The sequence below is a fragment of the Nematostella vectensis genome, chromosome 1 (assembly GCF_932526225.1).
Source record: "Nematostella vectensis chromosome 1, jaNemVect1.1, whole genome shotgun sequence".
Taxonomy (NCBI): Eukaryota; Metazoa; Cnidaria; class Anthozoa; order Actiniaria; family Edwardsiidae; genus Nematostella; species Nematostella vectensis.
This window is the reverse complement of record NC_064034.1, coordinates 18,225,268-18,244,449: the sequence shown is the minus strand read 5'-3', so window position 1 is coordinate 18,244,449 and position 19,182 is coordinate 18,225,268. Positions and strand designations below refer to the sequence as shown.

The window sequence follows — 19,182 nt, the reverse complement described above, 5'->3', positions numbered from 1 at the left end:
GGCTTTGACTGCCTTATCGGACTTTCCGAACAAGGAAACAGTTCTGGCAAGCATCGGCAGCCTTGAATGCTTTTTTGTCCTCCTCTACTCCAAGATGTGCCAGCTCTCCTCGGTGAACGACACCCGGAAGGAGATGGTTGCGAGGAGATCCCGCCTATCCCGCGGGAGGAAATTCCGCCTACATTCGCCGCCCTTCTACAGCACTAAAAGAGAGCGGCATACTAGGCTGGCTTTTGCCGGGCGCAGTCTCTCGTGGTGCAGCCTGTCCGGCCGATTGGGGCTGGGAATCCTCCGACAATGGCACCTGGCGTCCTCTTTGGAGCCTGTTCCCTTCAATGTCAACCTGTATCAAGCTGGTAAAGTGCGGCTGCCAGCCCGACAAAGGCTGCAAAAGGAGATGCATCAAGACGGGGCTTAAATGCACTGCTCTGTGCAGGTGCGGTGGGGACTGTGAGTGGCAATGAAAAAGAGAAAGGTAAAAATTTAATTGGGTTCTGGAAACTAAAAAACTAAACGGCTTACTTAAACGTTTTTTTTTTATATCAACAGTGCTTCTCCGGTGGACACGGGAACAGATGTTGAGCATGTGGGTTGAACAACCCACATGCTTATGGGACCCCACCCCAGTAGAGTATCCTTCAGTATATTGCATATTTTTCGTTTATTATTGGTGTTGCGGTGAACCAAATGATTATTTTAAATGCAACAGTCAATTAATTTCAGCTTCCCAGCTTTTTTTAAAAAAGGTTCAATTTGTTTCATCTCATCTAGAACTGTTAATGCCATATGGGAAATGCCCTGCACGTTGTTTGTATTTTGATAGACCAAACATTTGTGAAACTGTGTTAGTATGTACAATTGTCACGTGCAGTTCGAATGGAAGGACGTTATTTCTATAAACTCCATCCGTGCCATCTTTAGAAGAACTATAAGTACTATAAAGGGCATGGTTATACATTTAACTACACCCTGCAATATACCAATATCGGCGAGTATATTGATTTTTAGCTTGAAATGCGTATCCGGAAGGCACAAAAAGGTGGAAAAGCGACAATATGCCTCCATTCCCGTCATCTCTAGTATAACTGTAAATACCATAGCGGCGTGGTAATGCAATTGACTATATCCGGTAATATACCAATATAAGTAAGCATGTGGATTTGTAGCTCATATGTCGTATTGAAAGGCAAACTATATATGCGATTACCTCCTTCGTGCCATCTCTAGTATAATTGTAAGTACAATAGGGGCGTGGCTATACGGTTGGGAATATCTTGCAATATACCATTATAAGTTAGTATATGGATTCTTAGCTCTAAGTATATATTGAAGGGCACTCTAAGCAATATGCCTCTTTCGTATCATCTCTAGTATAACTGTAGGTACTCACATCTGGGCGTGGGTCCATATCTCGAATGAAATTTTGTAAAGAGTATAACAATTTTGTGGAGTTTGAAAGTTTTACAATAAATAGTATTGGTTTTAATGCTGATTAAAGGAAAAAAAAATATTCCACCCCTAAAACTGTAAGTATCAAGGGGTTGTGGTTTATTTTTTCGTTAAACTGTAGTTTATGTTAATAACCATCACTGGGTTAAGTTTTGTGACCGTAACATAAAAAGTATTGGTTTTATTCAGGTTTTTAGGGAAATTAATTCCACCTCTATAAAACTGTAAGTATACATTTTTCGGGGTGGGTCCATATCCAGAATTGCTCAGTGCGAAATTCTATATCTATGTGCCAAATTTCAAAAATGTTCCACAAATTTGAACGATGCTGCACCATTTTCTTCTACTAGTACACATTACCCAGATAAAAGAATCTGAGACAAAGCTGCATCTCACAAAACTAACCTTTTCAGGAAGTGAGTATGTCTACAAGTTTGAAGGAATCGAGTATTGTCTTACCCGCAAATAATGGCACAAGGAACATGTCGATGAAGAGTGTGGAGTAGCCATTATCCACCAAATACTGTGCCAAGGACATGTGTTGCAGCGAGCAACGCACATCCTGTGTAGGAGTATTCATCCATTAGTTGTGTACCCATTCTTTATGGAAATAACAAACAAAGAACCACTGGGACAACCTCCCCTTTAACCAAATAGACCTAGTGGGCATGAGGAAAGCCATTATTTATGTAACTGGAGTGTATGCCGGGGCGGGGGGGGGGGGGGGGGGGACGGAGATGACCATTCTATCATTTAGGGTATAAAATTTTGACCAACTACCATCCCTTAGGAGGTTTTGAAGGATTTTTCCGATTTTGCCATCTCTTAGGGTATAAAATCCGACCAACTGCTATTCCTGAAGGGATGTTTAACATTTTTTTTCCGATCCTGATATCTCTTGGGGTATAAAATTCGACCAGTTGCTATTCCTAAGGGGGTGTTTAAGGTTTTTTTCCTATTCTGCCATCTCTTAGGGTTAAAAATTCCCTCTACCACACCCAATTAGCCATCTCCTAGGGGTAAGAATTTCTGTTGACCAAGTTACCTCCTTGAGTGTTAAAATGATTTTGCCAACAATCACCCACATCTGTTTTTATCAGAGTTTCCCCCCCCCCCTCCGGGAGTGTATGGGTTGGTCAATGGGTGAAGTTGAGAATATGCACCCTCAAAGGTGTCCTACTCAGTAACCCTGTAATGTCTTGAGGTGTCAGATCAACTTTTATTTTTTTTAATCAGCAGTATCTCCCCATGCACAAGTGGTTCAGAAAAAAAACCTTTTGAACGCACTATCGGATACCAAGCCCATAACTAAGGAAGGAGGGGTGTGTGCATAGGGTATGTGCGCTGAGCATCTACAGTTACAGGAATAATAAAAATAATATGGCTTATAATATGTGTATAAAACTTTTTCAGGGGAACATGCAAATGTACCCAATATAGCAGTCAATTTTTTGCCTTCAAATTAGCATCAAGAATAGTAACATTACAATTTAGTCCAGTCCATCTTCTTTGGTCTTCTTTGTGGAAATGCTTTTGCAAGAAAAATTGAGAATATATATGTTTTGTCCACTTTTTATAAATTTACACCCTCTCGCAAGGCCTGGGTACAGCAGATGATATTTGAAAGTGGCTTCACCCATCCCATTTTTTTTTATACGTCACCTTTGTTTAACAAAAAAAAAAACAAGCCACATTTACTGTATGCAATGTGTACCTGGTTATTCTGCATGTGGGTGGATGCCTTCTTGAATCTCAACGAATCCCTCCAGATGGTCCAGTATGTGTGTGCATTTTTCACAAAATCCCATGGGGTCACATAAGGGATGGCATAGCCACCAATATTCAGATTGCGTAATTTATAGTGACAGCTTTGGCCAAACACCTGAAATTTAGTACAAATGATAGGATTGAGAATAGCAAGAGCAGCAAGTAAAGATAATGCTGACCATTAAAGAATGATAATAATTATTAATATCAATATCTATTCATATCTTAAAGCAATATTTGTTTGAATAAGGAGAATCAGGTAGTCTCTATTTCTAGCCTTTGCTAGGTCTCATCGGCCACTGTACTGTGGCCTCACAGAAACTACCTGGAAATTGAGCTAGGGGATTAGGTAGCCTGATATTCGGATGCATACAAGAGAGTCTGCTCAAGTCCCACTCTTTCTCACATCTGATATACTCCAGCAAGTATCAAATTCATAGCTGTCAACCTCGCTTTAGGAAAAATCTTGAGAAAATACAGTGCATGTATCAGAAGTACCAAGATACAGTAGCTAATGTGGGAGAATGCAGTATATGTATGGATATTTTCAAGAAAATTAGGCTTGAGAAAAGGCTCAAAATCTTGAGACTCTCGCCTAATGAGGGAGAGTTGACAGGCTATGCGAATTCCACAATTGTTAAAAAGAGCCAATTAGGGCGAGGGTTATACTTCTCAAAACCCTCAGAATGACAGTGCCATAGCAGGGGGTGGGGCACTTGGGGCACGTCTCCCCCCCCAATATTTTCAAAAATTATAAGAAAATGACCAGCAGGGGAGTGGCGGTGCCCCCCATTGTTTTCTTAATGTTCTTGTATTGTTCCCCACCCCGCCAAAATAATTTAAGGCCTGCTATGGCTATGAATGATAGGAATGCGATAGACAAATATTGAAATTCGCTCCTTGCCTCTGACTTGTGTGCCACAAATAGAACACCTAGACTCTGTAAAAAACGCTGTCCTTTTGGGGGTTGATGTCAGTAGCGAATCTAGGGGGAGGGTTTAGGGGGCTCCCCACCCCCCACCTATTTTACCAACAATAGCTAGCTACGGTTATGGATATTATTATTATTATTATTGTCGCCAGCAAGCAGTCATAATTTGTCGTGCGAAATATAAGGGCTACAGGTGTACCGTATCAAAACATATAAACTGTACTGACCTGAATAGATGGAGACAAAGTTGCAGCCATGGTCTCAATTCCAACATAATTGAGAAGCGATAGCATTTGGGGGTAAAACAATTCGTGAAAAAATCGTATAGGAACATCAACTTCGTCCCCATGAGAGCCCACACTGATGGAATGTGCACCAAGTCCAAGAGATTCCTGCTTCTCGTACAAATGGACCTCGTTCCCTCGCAAAGTGAGAAGCCAAGCAGCACTCAGGCCGGCAATGCCGCTACCTACAATGCCAACTTTCATCTTTAAACCCTACACGTCCACGCTAAAGAAGATTGTTACTTGTTCGAGTGCGTTTTGTTGTGTTTCGACTTGCTAATAAGTAATGGCACTTTCATTTAGTCATGCACCTCGTATTTACGTCATACTTTTAAGATCAAAATAAACAAGACGCTTTTACAAATTTAGACTGCATTATCATATCATTTCAGCCGTTTGTTTGCTGAAAAAAAGCATGTAAAGCGCGGCAATGTTTAAAGACGAGCGCCGATGAAAGAAAAATTGATTGAAAAGTTTGACACAAACAACATTTATAAACATGAAGGGGCGGTCACGAAGCAAATGCCAGGCTACCAATGAACTGGAATCCCAACCAGTTTGAAGTGAACTTGCCGAGTGCGACATGAGTCCGTAAAAAAGTCAAAATTCTCTTAAAATGAAGAACGAGCCAGCTCGGAGGCGGCTGGCAAGGATACGATGTCTCATGGAAACAATAAAGCGGATGGAAACAAAGAGTAGTTTACCAAGTGCGCTTTGTTTCGTCGCAGGGGAAGTTGAGTATACCGTCAATAGTGATTTGCAAACTCCACCGCCAATACCTATTTTGAAAAAGCCCTCGAAGAACTCAGAAAAAATTGGTGAAATCTTCCCATCGCCAAGTTTGCAAGTGTTTGCGTCTGGTGAGGAGTTTTGTAGCAACCAAGGAGCGTGGCTTAAGCTTACTCAGGTAGGAATGTGCGGTGAGCAATGGACGGATGCTGATCAGTCAAAGAACAGCTGAGTTTGTTTATCGACGTCCGTTTGTATGTTATTATTTTAATCTTGTCCCTATATTGAATACTCTTTATAGTATTGAGTCAAGAGTTCAAGTATAATTTTTGTCTATGGTTCTCTTTTCCCCTGGTAACAGTTGGAATGGATATTTGTGATTTCTGTCTTACTCTATAAAATAGAAATACGCTATAGATATCTTTGAGGTTGCGATTACATTCGCGATACTAATTATAATTAATGTTTTATTAATGGTATCACAAGCCCCCTATATAGTCACTCAATATTATTACTTTTATCTACAAAGATGGTATGTTTCGGCATTTATCCTTTGAGTAATTTATTTTATTTTATTGGTAAGTGATTTCCTAGATTCGGTGCATTACGGAAACAATCAGGGCCGTAGCAGGGGATGGGGCACTGGGGGCATGTGCCCCCCCCCCCCCGAATCTTACGTGGACTTCTACATCTCTGACAACCACTGCAATTTTGAGTTCTCTGAGAAATCTTACCATCAATTCCACAAATATGGCAACCAAAGTTTTAGACCGTTCTGATGTATCCACATACACTTATGAGACCCCAAATCACCCATGAGTACAAAAATAAACAGATGCACTACAAGTAAACTTACTTGTACTGTACATTTTTTTATTATGTAAAACTCATACATAATATTGTTCCACAATAGCATAGTTACATCTTATTCTGTGCAAGACACTAGAGAGACAGATTTGTATTATGTATGAAATAAAAACCTTACAACATGGAAAGTGCTTGAAGACTCAGTGGTTTGTGATTTGATTTTTCGCTACTCGCGAATAAATTCATTCTTTACCCTTTCCATGGGGGAATCTCTACAAACTTTGAATTTGCAAATGCAAGTGAAGGTGGAGTACCGCCCATTTTACCATCACACAAACCACTGTTAATGCTTTACAGCAGAAGTGATTCTGCCACAAATTATTCGCATATGTCCTTCTATTTACTGTATCCTTTTTGCAGGAATTGAGCTAATCTCTTGTCTCCTTTTTATTTATTGCCTTGGCCAACTGGCTTTGATACTCTTGAGTACATTGTTTTGGCTCTAAGCTCATACAGTCTATTTTCTTTTTCTTTCAGAAATCACTGCAAAAGTTCTGTACACCTGCAAACTCTTCCACCCCGTCAAAAACTCTTAAAGAGGGATGGGTTTTACAGCTGACTTATGATCCAAAGCAAGGGGCTGGCAAGCCAATACTCCTTCCCGTCAGTGAGACAGAGGCAGGGAAAGGGAAAAAGAAGGCTGATAATGTGGAGACTTCATCAGTTAAGAAGTATGTGTTTTTATTACTAGTGTCATGTCAGACTAAAATGACTTGGACAACATTGAGAAAAGTAACAAATTTTCTTACAGTCTTACATAATTTTCAGTCTTTTTCCTACAATATGGTAACTGCTCCATGTCTTTGTTCAGTGTGTCTGACCCTCTACTACCTGGCCCATGTCTTTGTTCAGTCTGTCTGACCCTCTACTAACTGGCCCATGTCTTTGTTCAGTTGGTCCTACCCTCTACTAACTGCCCCATGTCTTTGTTCAGTTGGTCTGACCCTCTACTAACTGCCCCATGTCTTTGTTCAGTTGGTCTGACCCTCTGCTAACTGGCCCATGTCTTTGTTCAGTTGGTCTGACCCTCTGCTAACTGCCCCATGTCTTTGTTCAGTTGGTCTGACCCTCTACTAACTGGCCCATGTCTTTGTTCAGTTGGTCTGACCCTCTGCTAACTGGCCCATGTCTTTGTTCAGTTGGTCTGACCCTCTGCTAACTGCCCCATGTCTTTGTTCAGTTGGTCTGACCCTCTACTAACTGGCCCATGTCTTTGTTCAGTTGGTCTGACCCTCTGCTAACTGCCCCATGTCTTTGTTCAGTTGGTCTGACCCTCTACTAACTGCCCCATGTCTTTGTTCAGTTGGTCTGACCCTCTGCTAACTGCCTCATGTCTTTGTTCAGTTAGTCTGACCCTCTACTAACTGCCCCATGTCTTTGTTCAGTTGGTATGACCCTCTGCTAACTGGCCCATGTCTTTGTTCAGTTGGTCTGACCCTCTGCTAACTGCCCCATGTCTTTGTTCAGTTGGTCTGACCCTCTACTAACTGGCCCATGTCTTTGTTCAGTTGGTCTGACCCTCTGCTAACTGGCCCATGTCTTTGTTCAGTTGGTCTGACCCTCTGCTAACTGCCCCATGTCTTTGTTCAGTTGGTCTGACCCTCTACTAACTGGCCCATGTCTTTGTTCAGTTGGTCTGACCCTCTGCTAACTGGCCCATGTCTTTGTTCAGTTGGTCTGACCCTCTACTAACTGGCCCATGTCTTTGTTCAGTTGGTCTGACCCTCTGCTAACTGCCCCATGTCTTTGTCCAGTTAGTCTGACCCTCTACTAACTGCCCCATGTCTTTGTTCAGTTTGTCTGACCCTCTACTAACTGCCCCATGTCTTTGTTCAGTTAGTCTGAACCTCTACTAACTGGCCCATGTCTTTGTTCAGTTGGTCTGACCCTCTACTAACTGCCCCATGTCTTTGTTCAGTCTGTCTGACCCTCTGCTAACTGCCCCATGTCTTTGTCCAGTTAGTCTGACCCTCTACTAACTGCCCCATGTCTTTGTTCAGTTGGTCTGACCCTCTGCTAACTGCCTCATGTCTTTGTTCAGTTAGTCTGACCCTCTGCTAACTGCCCCATGTCTTTGTTCAGTTGGTCTGACCCTCTACTAACTGCCCCATGTCTTTGTTCAGTCTGTCTGACCCTCTGCTAACTGCCCCATGTCTTTGTCCAGTTAGTCTGACCCTCTACTAACTGCCCCATGTCTTTGTTCAGTCTGTCTGACCCTCTGCTAACTGCCCCATGTCTTTGTTCAGTTGGTCTGACCCTCTACTAACTGCCTCATGTCTTTGTCCAGTTAGTCTGACCCTCTACTAACTGCCCCATGTCTTTGTTCAGTTGGTCTGACCCTCTGCTAACTGCCCCATGTCTTTGTTCAGTTGGTCAGACCCTCTGCTAACTGCCCCATGTCTTTGTTCAGTTGGTCAGACCCTCTACTAACTGCCCCATGTCTTTGTTCAGTTGGTCTGACCCTCTGCTAACTGGCCCATGTCTTTGTTTAGTTGGTCCGAGGCAGTGGAGATGTTCTATACCTTAAGACTGTCTAAGCCCCCAGCAATTGAAAAGTATGGTGACAGAGAAGCTATGCGCCAGCTCACCAATCCTCCCCCCAAGTGGAGCCTTGAAGCAGACGAGGAACTTGCCAAATTCCTGGCTGATCACATGAACAAGATGGATGCTAACTTGGGCAGTATTAGCCATTATGTAGATGGCATTGAAGTCTCCTCGGTAATAGGAAAATTGGTATCTTAACTATACTACTGATGTGTTTATCCTTGTTGGAAGACAGCTCATTGAGTGTTTGACTCCAACAATTGCTTGTGATCTTTTGTAGGAAGACAGCTCATTGAGTGTTTGACTCCAACAATTGCTTGTGATCTCTTGTAGGAATACAGCTTATTGAGTGTTTGACTCCAACAATTGCTTGTGATCTCTTGTAGGAAGACAGCTCAAAAGATTGCTTGACTGATGGTGACCCCGTGACATACTGGGAATCTGATGGGAACCAGGGGCGGCACTGGGTCAGGCTGTCAATCAAACCAGGCGTCATTATCAAGTATGTCGTACTTTGTAGCATGCCCAAGAAGATAAATAAGAAATAAATAATTATATAAAGATAAAAATACTAAAACTCACACAATAGCGTTTTCAAGGTATGTAACAATTACTGAAATTCTATTTTAGGCATCTTCTTCTCAGTTTTTTCTGTTATGTTTTTTCCACAAGAAAATAACCTAAAGAATAAAATTGAAGCAATAACCTGTGTTTGGTATGACTCTTTCAGACGCCTCTACATTGAACTGGATGCTAGGGATGATAACTACATGCCGTACAGAATCATCATCAGCGGAGGAGAAGTTGGTCACTTTAAACAGCTCAATGAAGTTTTTGTTGATCTGTAAGTACATCACAAGCCACATACCATCTGGAAATGAATGAAAACACAAGACCCCAATAGATTTGGCGTTTAATGTTTAGCAATATGTACCAAATGTTATTATGTTCTTTTTGTTTGCCTAAAACTGCAATTTAGCATTCTTCTATTTGTCTTGGATACTAACAGTCAATAGTAAATGTACCTTTTCTATTCACCCTCCTTTCATCTGGTATGCTTTATAATGTCTTGTTGCGATACAATCTATTAAGTGTAAGGCACCCTAGTTAATCCCCATATCATTTATGTTTGCCCACGCACATTGTGTTTCCCCTACTTCTAAAACCTTGACTGGAGATATGTATATGTATATTTGTGTTTGCCTCTCTCTAGAACTGTTACAGGAGATGTGCTTGTTTTAGAGGAGATGACTCAGTACTTCCACATTATTGAGATCAAAATCAAGGAATGCAAAGGTGAGTCATTTAGATTTGTGGATTTTTTATCAAATTCATATTTTTTTTTTACTCTAACTACCTAAGAGTGCATAACTAAAGCTATTCCATACACTTTTTGTTCAATTATGTTCTTGCACAAGCACAATCGACACATTGTACATGACTACAGCATTTGGGCGCATATATACTGAAACAAAAAAAAGTCAGGAAGTACACAGGTCAAGAAGTCAGTAGCTAGAAACTATGATGCTGCAATCAATACTGTATTTTAAGCAAATTATTGAGATTCCAGGCATGTTTGTTTCCAAGCGAGGCAATTATCTACAACATGGCTACAAGCTTAATTAATTATTTATTGTGTATAACACAAGAACTATTCAGCATTAATGAAGATTAGAACATTGTGTCACTGTTTTGTCTGCAGTCAGGATGGGACTGGTTTGTAATTTCCGTTATTGTGTAGCACAGTAATTACTTCAAGCAAATTTATTTGCTGATAATCATATTGCTTATTTATAACCAAACTACCCCTTTTTGGACAGGACTTCGCCATAATGCAGCTCAGACCGTTTAACTCGATATCTCTACGTTCTTGTTCACCAAACCGTTAGTTTGGATCTGTTCACAAACGTGAACGTTTGGCGAACAGTGTCCATATGTTCGAGAGCGGTACTGTATGCACTCAACTTGAAATCTAAAAAGCACAATGTTGCTTTAACCTGGTGCAAATCAGCATGGTAAAAAAGTTATTAAATTTCAAAAAGCAATTGAAAACAATTATGCATGCTTCACCTATGATTTACCAAATTTAAGTGGCAAAATATCACAACTTTGGATGGTGTCTGCTAAATACTGTAGAGGGTGTCATACTGTATCCGACATTGACAACTCATTTGAAATAGGATCTTGCTTTTCAGATGATGGTATTGACACAAGAATACATGGAATTAAAATTGTATCAACTGGTGACAAGGAGCCAGGCCTGAGTAGAGACCTCTTTGCTGACACCAATTTAGTAAGGTACTGCTATATGTGTATAGCCTCAAGATTTGAGTTTTATACAATAGATATCAGAGGTGTTGATTGTTGTACAGTAATATACAGTAGATATCAGAGGTGTTGATTGTTGTACAGTAATATACAGTAGATATCAGAGGTGTTGATTGTTGTACAGTAATATACAGTAGATATCAGAGCTGTTGATTGCTGTACAGTGATATACAGTAGATATCAGAGCTGTTGATTGCTGTACAGTGATATACAGTAGATATCAGAGCATTTGATTGCTGTACAGTGATATACAGTATATATCAGAGCTGTTGATTGCTGTACAGTGATATACATTAGATATCAGGAGAGCATTTGATTGTTGTACAGTAATATACAGTAGATATCAGAGCTGTTGATTGCTGTACAGTGATATACTGTAGATATCAGAGCATTTGATTGTTGTACAGTAATATACAGTAGATATCAGAGCATTTGATTGTTGTACAGTAATATACAGTAGATATCAGAGCTGTTGATTGCTGTACAGTGATATACTGTAGATATCAGAGCATTTGATTGTTGTACAGTAATATACAGTAGATATCAGAGCTGTTGATTGCTGTACAGTGATATACTGTAGATATCAGAGCATTTGATTGTTGTACAGTAATATACAGTAGATATCAGAGCTGTTGATTGCTGTACAGTAATATACAGTAGATATCAGAGCTGTTGATTGCTGTACAGTGATATACAGTAGATATCAGAGCATTTGATTGTTGTACAGTGATATACAGTAGATATCAGAGCATTTGATTGTTGTACAGTGATATACAGTAGATATCAGAGCATTTGATTGTTGTACAGTAATATACAGTAGATATCAGAGCATTTGATTGCTGTACAGTGATATACAGTAGATATCAGAGCTGTTGATTGCTGTACAGTGATATACATTAGATATCAGGAGAGCATTTGATTGTTGTACAGTAATATACAGTAGATATCAGAGCTGTTGATTGCTGTACAGTGATATACTGTAGATATCAGAGCATTTGATTGTTGTACAGTAATATACAGTAGATATCAGAGCATTTGATTGTTGTACAGTAATATACAGTAGATATCAGAGCTGTTGATTGCTGTACAGTGATATACTGTAGATATCAGAGCATTTGATTGTTGTACAGTAATATACAGTAGATATCAGAGCTGTTGATTGCTGTACAGTGATATACTGTAGATATCAGAGCATTTGATTGTTGTACAGTAATATACAGTAGATATCAGAGCTGTTGATTGCTGTACAGTAATATACAGTAGATATCAGAGCTGTTGATTGCTGTACAGTGATATACAGTAGATATCAGAGCATTTGATTGTTGTACAGTGATATACAGTAGATATCAGAGCATTTGATTGTTGTACAGTAATATACAGTAGATATCAGAGCATTTGATTGCTGTACAGTGATATACAGTAGATATCAGAGCTGTTGATTGCTGTACAGTGATATACATTAGATATCAGGAGAGCATTTGATTGTTGTACAGTAATATACAGTAGATATCAGAGCTGTTGATTGCTGTACAGTGATATACTGTAGATATCAGAGCATTTGATTGTTGTACAGTAATATACAGTAGATATCAGAGCATTTGATTGTTGTACAGTAATATACAGTAGATATCAGAGCTGTTGATTGCTGTACAGTGATATACTGTAGATATCAGAGCATTTGATTGTTGTACAGTAATATACAGTAGATATCAGAGCTGTTGATTGCTGTACAGTGATATACTGTAGATATCAGAGCATTTGATTGTTGTACAGTAATATACAGTAGATATCAGAGCTGTTGATTGCTGTACAGTAATATACAGTAGATATCAGAGCTGTTGATTGCTGTACAGTTATATACAGTAGATATCAGAGCATTTGATTGTTGTACAGTGATATACAGTAGATATCAGAGCATTTGATTGTTGTACAGTGATATACAGTAGATATCAGAGCATTTGATTGTTGTACAGTGATATACAGTAGATATCAGAGCATTTGATTGTTGTACAGTGATATACAGTAGATATCTGAGCATTTGATTGTTGTACAGTGATATACAGTAGATATCAGAGCATTTGATTGTTGTACAGTAATATACAGTAGATATCAGAGCTGTTGATTGTTGTACAGTGATATACAGTAGATATCAGAGCATTTGATTGTTGTACAGTGATATACAGTAGATATCAGAGCTGTTGATTGCTGTACAGTGATATACTGTAGATATCAGAGCATTTGATTGTTGTACAGTAATATACAGTAGATATCAGAGCATTTGATTGTTGTACAGTAATATACAGTAGATATCAGAGCTGTTGATTGCTGTACAGTGATATACTGTAGATATCAGAGCATTTGATTGTTGTACAGTAATATACAGTAGATATCAGAGCTGTTGATTGCTGTACAGTGATATACTGTAGATATCAGAGCATTTGATTGTTGTACAGTAATATACAGTAGATATCAGAGCTGTTGATTGCTGTACAGTAATATACAGTAGATATCAGAGCTGTTGATTGCTGTACAGTGATATACAGTAGATATCAGAGCATTTGATTGTTGTACAGTGATATACAGTAGATATCAGAGCATTTGATTGTTGTACAGTGATATACAGTAGATATCAGAGCATTTGATTGTTGTACAGTAATATACAGTAGATATCAGAGCATTTGATTGCTGTACAGTGATATACATTAGATATCAGGAGAGCATTTGATTGTTGTACAGTAATATACAGTAGATATCAGAGCTGTTGATTGCTGTACAGTGATATACTGTAGATATCAGAGCATTTGATTGTTGTACAGTAATATACAGTAGATATCAGAGCATTTGATTGTTGTACAGTAATATACAGTAGATATCAGAGCTGTTGATTGCTGTACAGTGATATACTGTAGATATCAGAGCATTTGATTGTTGTACAGTAATATACAGTAGATATCAGAGCTGTTGATTGCTGTACAGTGATATACTGTAGATATCAGAGCATTTGATTGTTGTACAGTAATATACAGTAGATATCAGAGCTGTTGATTGCTGTACAGTAATATACAGTAGATATCAGAGCTGTTGATTGCTGTACAGTGATATACAGTAGATATCAGAGCATTTGATTGTTGTACAGTGATATACAGTAGATATCAGAGCATTTGATTGTTGTACAGTAATATACAGTAGATATCAGAGCATTTGATTGCTGTACAGTGATATACAGTAGATATCAGAGCTGTTGATTGCTGTACAGTGATATACATTAGATATCAGGAGAGCATTTGATTGTTGTACAGTAATATACAGTAGATATCAGAGCTGTTGATTGCTGTACAGTGATATACTGTAGATATCAGAGCATTTGATTGTTGTACAGTAATATACAGTAGATATCAGAGCATTTGATTGTTGTACAGTAATATACAGTAGATATCAGAGCTGTTGATTGCTGTACAGTGATATACTGTAGATATCAGAGCATTTGATTGTTGTACAGTAATATACAGTAGATATCAGAGCTGTTGATTGCTGTACAGTGATATACTGTAGATATCAGAGCATTTGATTGTTGTACAGTAATATACAGTAGATATCAGAGCTGTTGATTGCTGTACAGTAATATACAGTAGATATCAGAGCTGTTGATTGCTGTACAGTGATATACAGTAGATATCAGAGCATTTGATTGTTGTACAGTGATATACAGTAGATATCAGAGCATTTGATTGTTGTACAGTGATATACAGTAGATATCAGAGCATTTGATTGTTGTACAGTGATATACAGTAGATATCAGAGCATTTGATTGTTGTACAGTGATATACAGTAGATATCTGAGCATTTGATTGTTGTACAGTGATATACAGTAGATATCAGAGCATTTGATTGTTGTACAGTAATATACAGTAGATATCAGAGCTGTTGATTGTTGTACAGTGATATACAGTAGATATCAGAGCATTTGATTGTTGTACAGTGATATACAGTAGATATCAGAGCATTTGTATGATTGTTGTACAGTGATATACAGTAGATATCTGAGCATTTAATTGTTGTACAGTGATATACAGTAGATATCAGAGCATTTGATTGTTGTACAGTAATATACAGTAGATATCAGAGCTGTTGATTGCTGTACAGTGATATACTGTAGATATCAGAGCTGTTGATTGTTGTACAGTAATATACAGTAGATATCAGAGCATTTGATTGTTGTACAGTAATATACAGTAGATATCAGAGCTGTTGATTGCTGTACAGTGATATACAGTAGATATCAGAGCATTTGATTGTTGTACAGTAATATACAGTAGATATCAGAGCTGTTGATTGCTGTACAGTGATATACTGTAGATATCAGAGCTGTTGATTGTTGTACAGTAATATACAGTAGATATGAGAGCTGTTGGTTGCTGTACATTAATATACAGTAGATATCAGAGCTGTTGATTGCTGTACAGTGATGTACAGTGCTGTACAGAAAAGCCAGCACAGATAACGTAGAGGGTAAATTTCAAATTTTTCCTGTTTTCATGTTTTTTTTTGTGGACCACCATGGAGGTCGAAGGTCATTTTGGAGTAATGGTTAATTCTCTAATATAAAACTGCAATTTTTTGCCCCTAGTACATACTTGGGGTTTTAAGAAGTAGATATCTGTGCTGTTGTTAGCTGTTCAATGAAAATTTGTTTTAGTGACCTGTGGATGTTTGTAAATGTTAATTTAAATTGTTTCCCTATTGCAGATTTCCCAAGTTAGATGCTGTAGATACTATTCTTTTGTACCATAGAGCTAAAGCACTACTCAGGTATGTGCAGTGCATGTCAGTTAATGTAGGAATAGAATCAAAAAGCCCAAACTGTCGCGATCTCGTACCAGAACAATGAATACAATACTCCAAAAACTGGAAATCGACTCTTTGGCAGAGTCGATTTTCAGTTAATGTAGGAGTGCAGCGACTGGCTCTACCTCAGGGCCTAGATTTGAATGAAAATACAAAAAACTAAAATCACTCAATCACACTGTCCTGTGCGATATTTTTTATTGTTTTTCAGATTTGTTGAGTTACTGGATAGTGTGATTCACTACCTGCTGCCTTCCTGGAACTACACCGCAGGCTCCTTCAAGGACTTAGAGGTTTGTGCGACAGAGAAAAAAAATACCGAGTTTTACCAAAATAAGGCCTGGTTAACTTCGGTAAGCTTAAATTTTTGCATAGAGGCTCCTAATATTAAGTAAACCAACAACAAAAAATGTTTTTTTTCTAATGGATTCGTCTTCAAGATAGGCTTGAAGTGCAATTTTCAAATGTCAATGTATGAATTCTCCTCGTTTTTAGGGAGAAGTCGGACTCTGGTCATAAATCAAGCCAACTTTGCCCGCTAATATCTAAATTTCATATCTTCTAAATTTCTTCAAAATTTGGAATTAAGCTTTTGGTCAGAGGAACTTCTTGTATGCGGAATCTTGAGCTTATATGTTGAGAATTGGAGAATTTCATGCCATTTTTTGCTCTGTCGGTTTGTGCACACATGCACACTGCAACCCCCCTCCCCTCCAGACACACCCATACCCCAGGAGTGGCCGATTTTTTTAAAAAATTGTGAGTAAGAACAATAATCAAAGACAAGGGGTTTGAACTAATAATTTTTTTGGATGAGTACACCTTGTGTATTCAGTATAGAGAGTCCCTGGATTTTTGTGTACCAAACCTCTTTTTCCACCTTTTTACTTCCCTCAGTGTTCTTCTACTGATTTTCTCCCTTCTATTTCTATCTCAGGCCATAAGACAACTTTTGCCTTTATCAAGATACAGAGGCAATCTTATAGAGAAGTTCCTCAAAGAATCCCAAACCTGGTAAGTAAGGGGGGGGATACAACAATAATCAATTATACCACAAGAAAAGAGCTGATTTACAGGGTTGTTTACCTATGCATGGTTCAATTTTGAAAGCAGCTCACCTGAGAAGATGCCCAAGTTATTCATCAATAGACGACTAGCCGCTGAGCACAGGGCTGACCCATCTCAGGATCCGGATGCAAAATATTCCATGTTTCACCAGGTGAGAAGCACAGTTAATGCCCCTGAGACCTGTGACATTTGTCATCTATCCTAAGTCCTGTGCCAACAGTATAAACACCAGCCAGCAAGCCATTACTGGCACTGCTTTGCTCAGTTGATGGCAAGACAGAGAAAATGATGGCAAGCTACTGTACAGTCAGTCAATTCTTTGTATTTCAGTAACAGGGATTGTATTTCTAAGGTGTTTATAATATCTGGGTGTCTGTAAGGCAAGAGTTCATTTTAATTCTTATTCATTGTGTACAGCAACAGCGCAGGAATTTCTGGTCCAGCAATGTTTGCTGTTTTCGCCATCAATGTCGGCATGGTTGCAACACCCACAACGTACACATTAAACATGACTCGCATTTTTTTTTTAGCTTTATGAAGGCCTTCACCCAGAGAAGTGTGGTGTAAAACTAGATTTCAGGTACTGAATTCTTATTCTATATTATTCCTTGCTTTTGTTTTAGAAATTTTGTTAACTGCTCTCTGTCTGACTAGATGGTCTGGCCGGTATGACCAGTGGTGGGAGTGTAAATTTCTATCAGAAGGAATCATCGACCAAGGTAAAACATGACACTTTCTACAGCATTAATGATGGCAGATGTAGGGAGGATTGTTGTAAGGAGTGAAAGAAACTATAATGTTATTTTTGAAATTTGAAATGCACAACAAGAATTGAAGGATGATTGCATAAAAGGGGTTAAATATAAAATGTCATCTTTTATATCTGAAATATGCAGGGGGCCATGTGGAAGTTATCTTTTGAAGGACTCTTGAATCAAAGCACCTGTTGCATACACAACAAGGGCTTCTACCCTTGGCTGTGCTCCATGGGCAGACGGTAGTTTTATGGTGGCTGCCTACTGCTTCGTTTAGGCCTTTGACTCGACCTCGTTGTATCTACGCCTACGTAATCCAGCGTTCTAGCTGCAAGAGACAATAGTGGTAGTAGATAGTGATGTTGATATCAGTGGGTAACTTTTGAATAGTGATCTCTTTATAGTAACATTGCGATGTTGTTATCAGGTGGCGGATTCCGCGACTCCTTGGCTGACATGGCAGAAGAACTATGTCCTAGCTCCATGGACGATCCCATGCCTCTCAACTACTTTGTGCGGAGCCCCAATCAGGTAGGTGGCTCAACAGTTGTGTTCAGGTGTACGTTAGGGTGGCAGCGTATGGCAGGGAGTGGGTTTAATTAACAAAAGTGTCTGTACGAGAAACTGTTGTGGAACTATCCTTGGGGACTTGTTGCAAAGAGCTATAGGTAGTAGAGGGTTAGGATCATGATAAGGAAACCCGGCGAACTTCAAAGGACATAAACAATAGGCGCTCTCTGATGTTAGACAAACCATGTCACGTGATCAAGAACCTGCACAAACCAAGCGTACAGTACAAGAAAACATATGGACGAAATTTATTAATTGTTAAATTTTTTTAACTTTGCTAGTTTTATTCGCTTTCTTTTAATCTTTGTTTTTATCACTTCGCAGGGTTTATCGCTATTATATCACGAGTTCTACAGCCCTAAAAAGTTAATTTTATACAGCCACGTTTATTTTTTGTGCCGAGCAGCGCTAAAACTCTATAGTGAGTGGGGCTCTTTAAAACAAACTCGGTGAGCTTTCACGGAAAGTATAGAAGCGTTTGTACGAGTCTGCATCAATACTGAAGATTTTTCTAAAGTTCCAAGTGCGGTATTGATGCAGAGAGCAACTATGTATTCTTCGTTTACTCAAAACAAGATCTTGCGAGCAAGATTTTAGTCGGGCTATTGTCCGAACATAGACTAGTGAAGACAGCTAATGTCTGACTTATTACTCTTAACACCAACTGTCATGACGTGTAATTAAAAACAAGACGCTTGGGAGGCGTTTAGCGGGGTGAAGTTTGTAAAAGATGGAGTGTTTAGAACCTTATAAATAATTTCCATAATAAACAAATGCATCTAGGGTTTGTGAATTCCAGTAACAACAGAAAAGCAAATGGAATAAAAAGAATTAGCACAGCAGCATCTTACAATACAAAAAAATGTTTTCTAACCTCAAGATTTGAGCCCTTATTTTCATTTGATTGATGATAGGAAACTCCATGTCCATGCATTGATTGGTTAATATAATTAGTATTGGCAGATGCTTCAATTTGCATTACACCCTTTAGCTAAAAATGTAGTTTGAATTATTATTAGAGAGCTCTGAAATAGTTTATAAAATC

At 38.9% G+C, this 19,182-nt stretch overlaps 2 protein-coding genes across 6 annotated transcripts in view; one reads left to right on the top strand and one right to left on the bottom strand.

Moving 5' to 3' along the window:
• The window catches only part of LOC5514463, a 38,820-nt gene extending 33,918 nt beyond the window's left edge, over nt 1-4,902 (bottom strand). Inside the window, exons 1-3 of one of the 2 annotated variants that reach the window (XM_048732356.1) lie at nt 4,375-4,902; nt 3,164-3,331; nt 1,909-2,011 (exon numbers count right to left, since the gene is read on the bottom strand). In XM_048732356.1, coding sequence (XP_048588313.1) covers nt 1,909-2,011; nt 3,164-3,331; nt 4,375-4,635 — 532 coding nt within the window. In that variant the 5' untranslated portion in view covers nt 4,636-4,902. The remainder of the gene's footprint in view (nt 1-1,908; nt 2,012-3,163; nt 3,332-4,374) is intronic. The other variant, XM_001634562.3, reaches the window with a different exon arrangement.
• Nucleotides 4,903-4,936: 34 nt separating this feature from the next.
• The window catches only part of LOC5514428 (E3 ubiquitin-protein ligase HECTD3-like), a 23,706-nt gene continuing 9,460 nt past the window's right edge, over nt 4,937-19,182 (top strand). The window contains exons 1-14 of one of the 4 annotated variants that reach the window (XM_048732329.1): nt 4,937-5,338; nt 6,505-6,698; nt 8,520-8,745; nt 8,958-9,073; nt 9,302-9,415; nt 9,785-9,867; nt 10,752-10,869; nt 15,646-15,708; nt 15,956-16,037; nt 16,682-16,758; nt 16,855-16,963; nt 17,343-17,392; nt 17,467-17,531; nt 17,995-18,098. In XM_048732329.1, coding sequence (XP_048588286.1) covers nt 5,048-5,338; nt 6,505-6,698; nt 8,520-8,745; nt 8,958-9,073; nt 9,302-9,415; nt 9,785-9,867; nt 10,752-10,869; nt 15,646-15,708; nt 15,956-16,037; nt 16,682-16,758; nt 16,855-16,963; nt 17,343-17,392; nt 17,467-17,531; nt 17,995-18,098 — 1,692 coding nt within the window. In that variant the 5' untranslated portion in view covers nt 4,937-5,047. The remainder of the gene's footprint in view (nt 5,339-6,504; nt 6,699-8,519; nt 8,746-8,957; nt 9,074-9,301; nt 9,416-9,784; nt 9,868-10,751; nt 10,870-15,645; nt 15,709-15,955; nt 16,038-16,681; nt 16,759-16,854; nt 16,964-17,342; nt 17,393-17,466; nt 17,532-17,994; nt 18,099-19,182) is intronic. The other 3 variants (XM_048732339.1, XM_048732333.1, XM_048732342.1) reach the window with 3 other exon arrangements.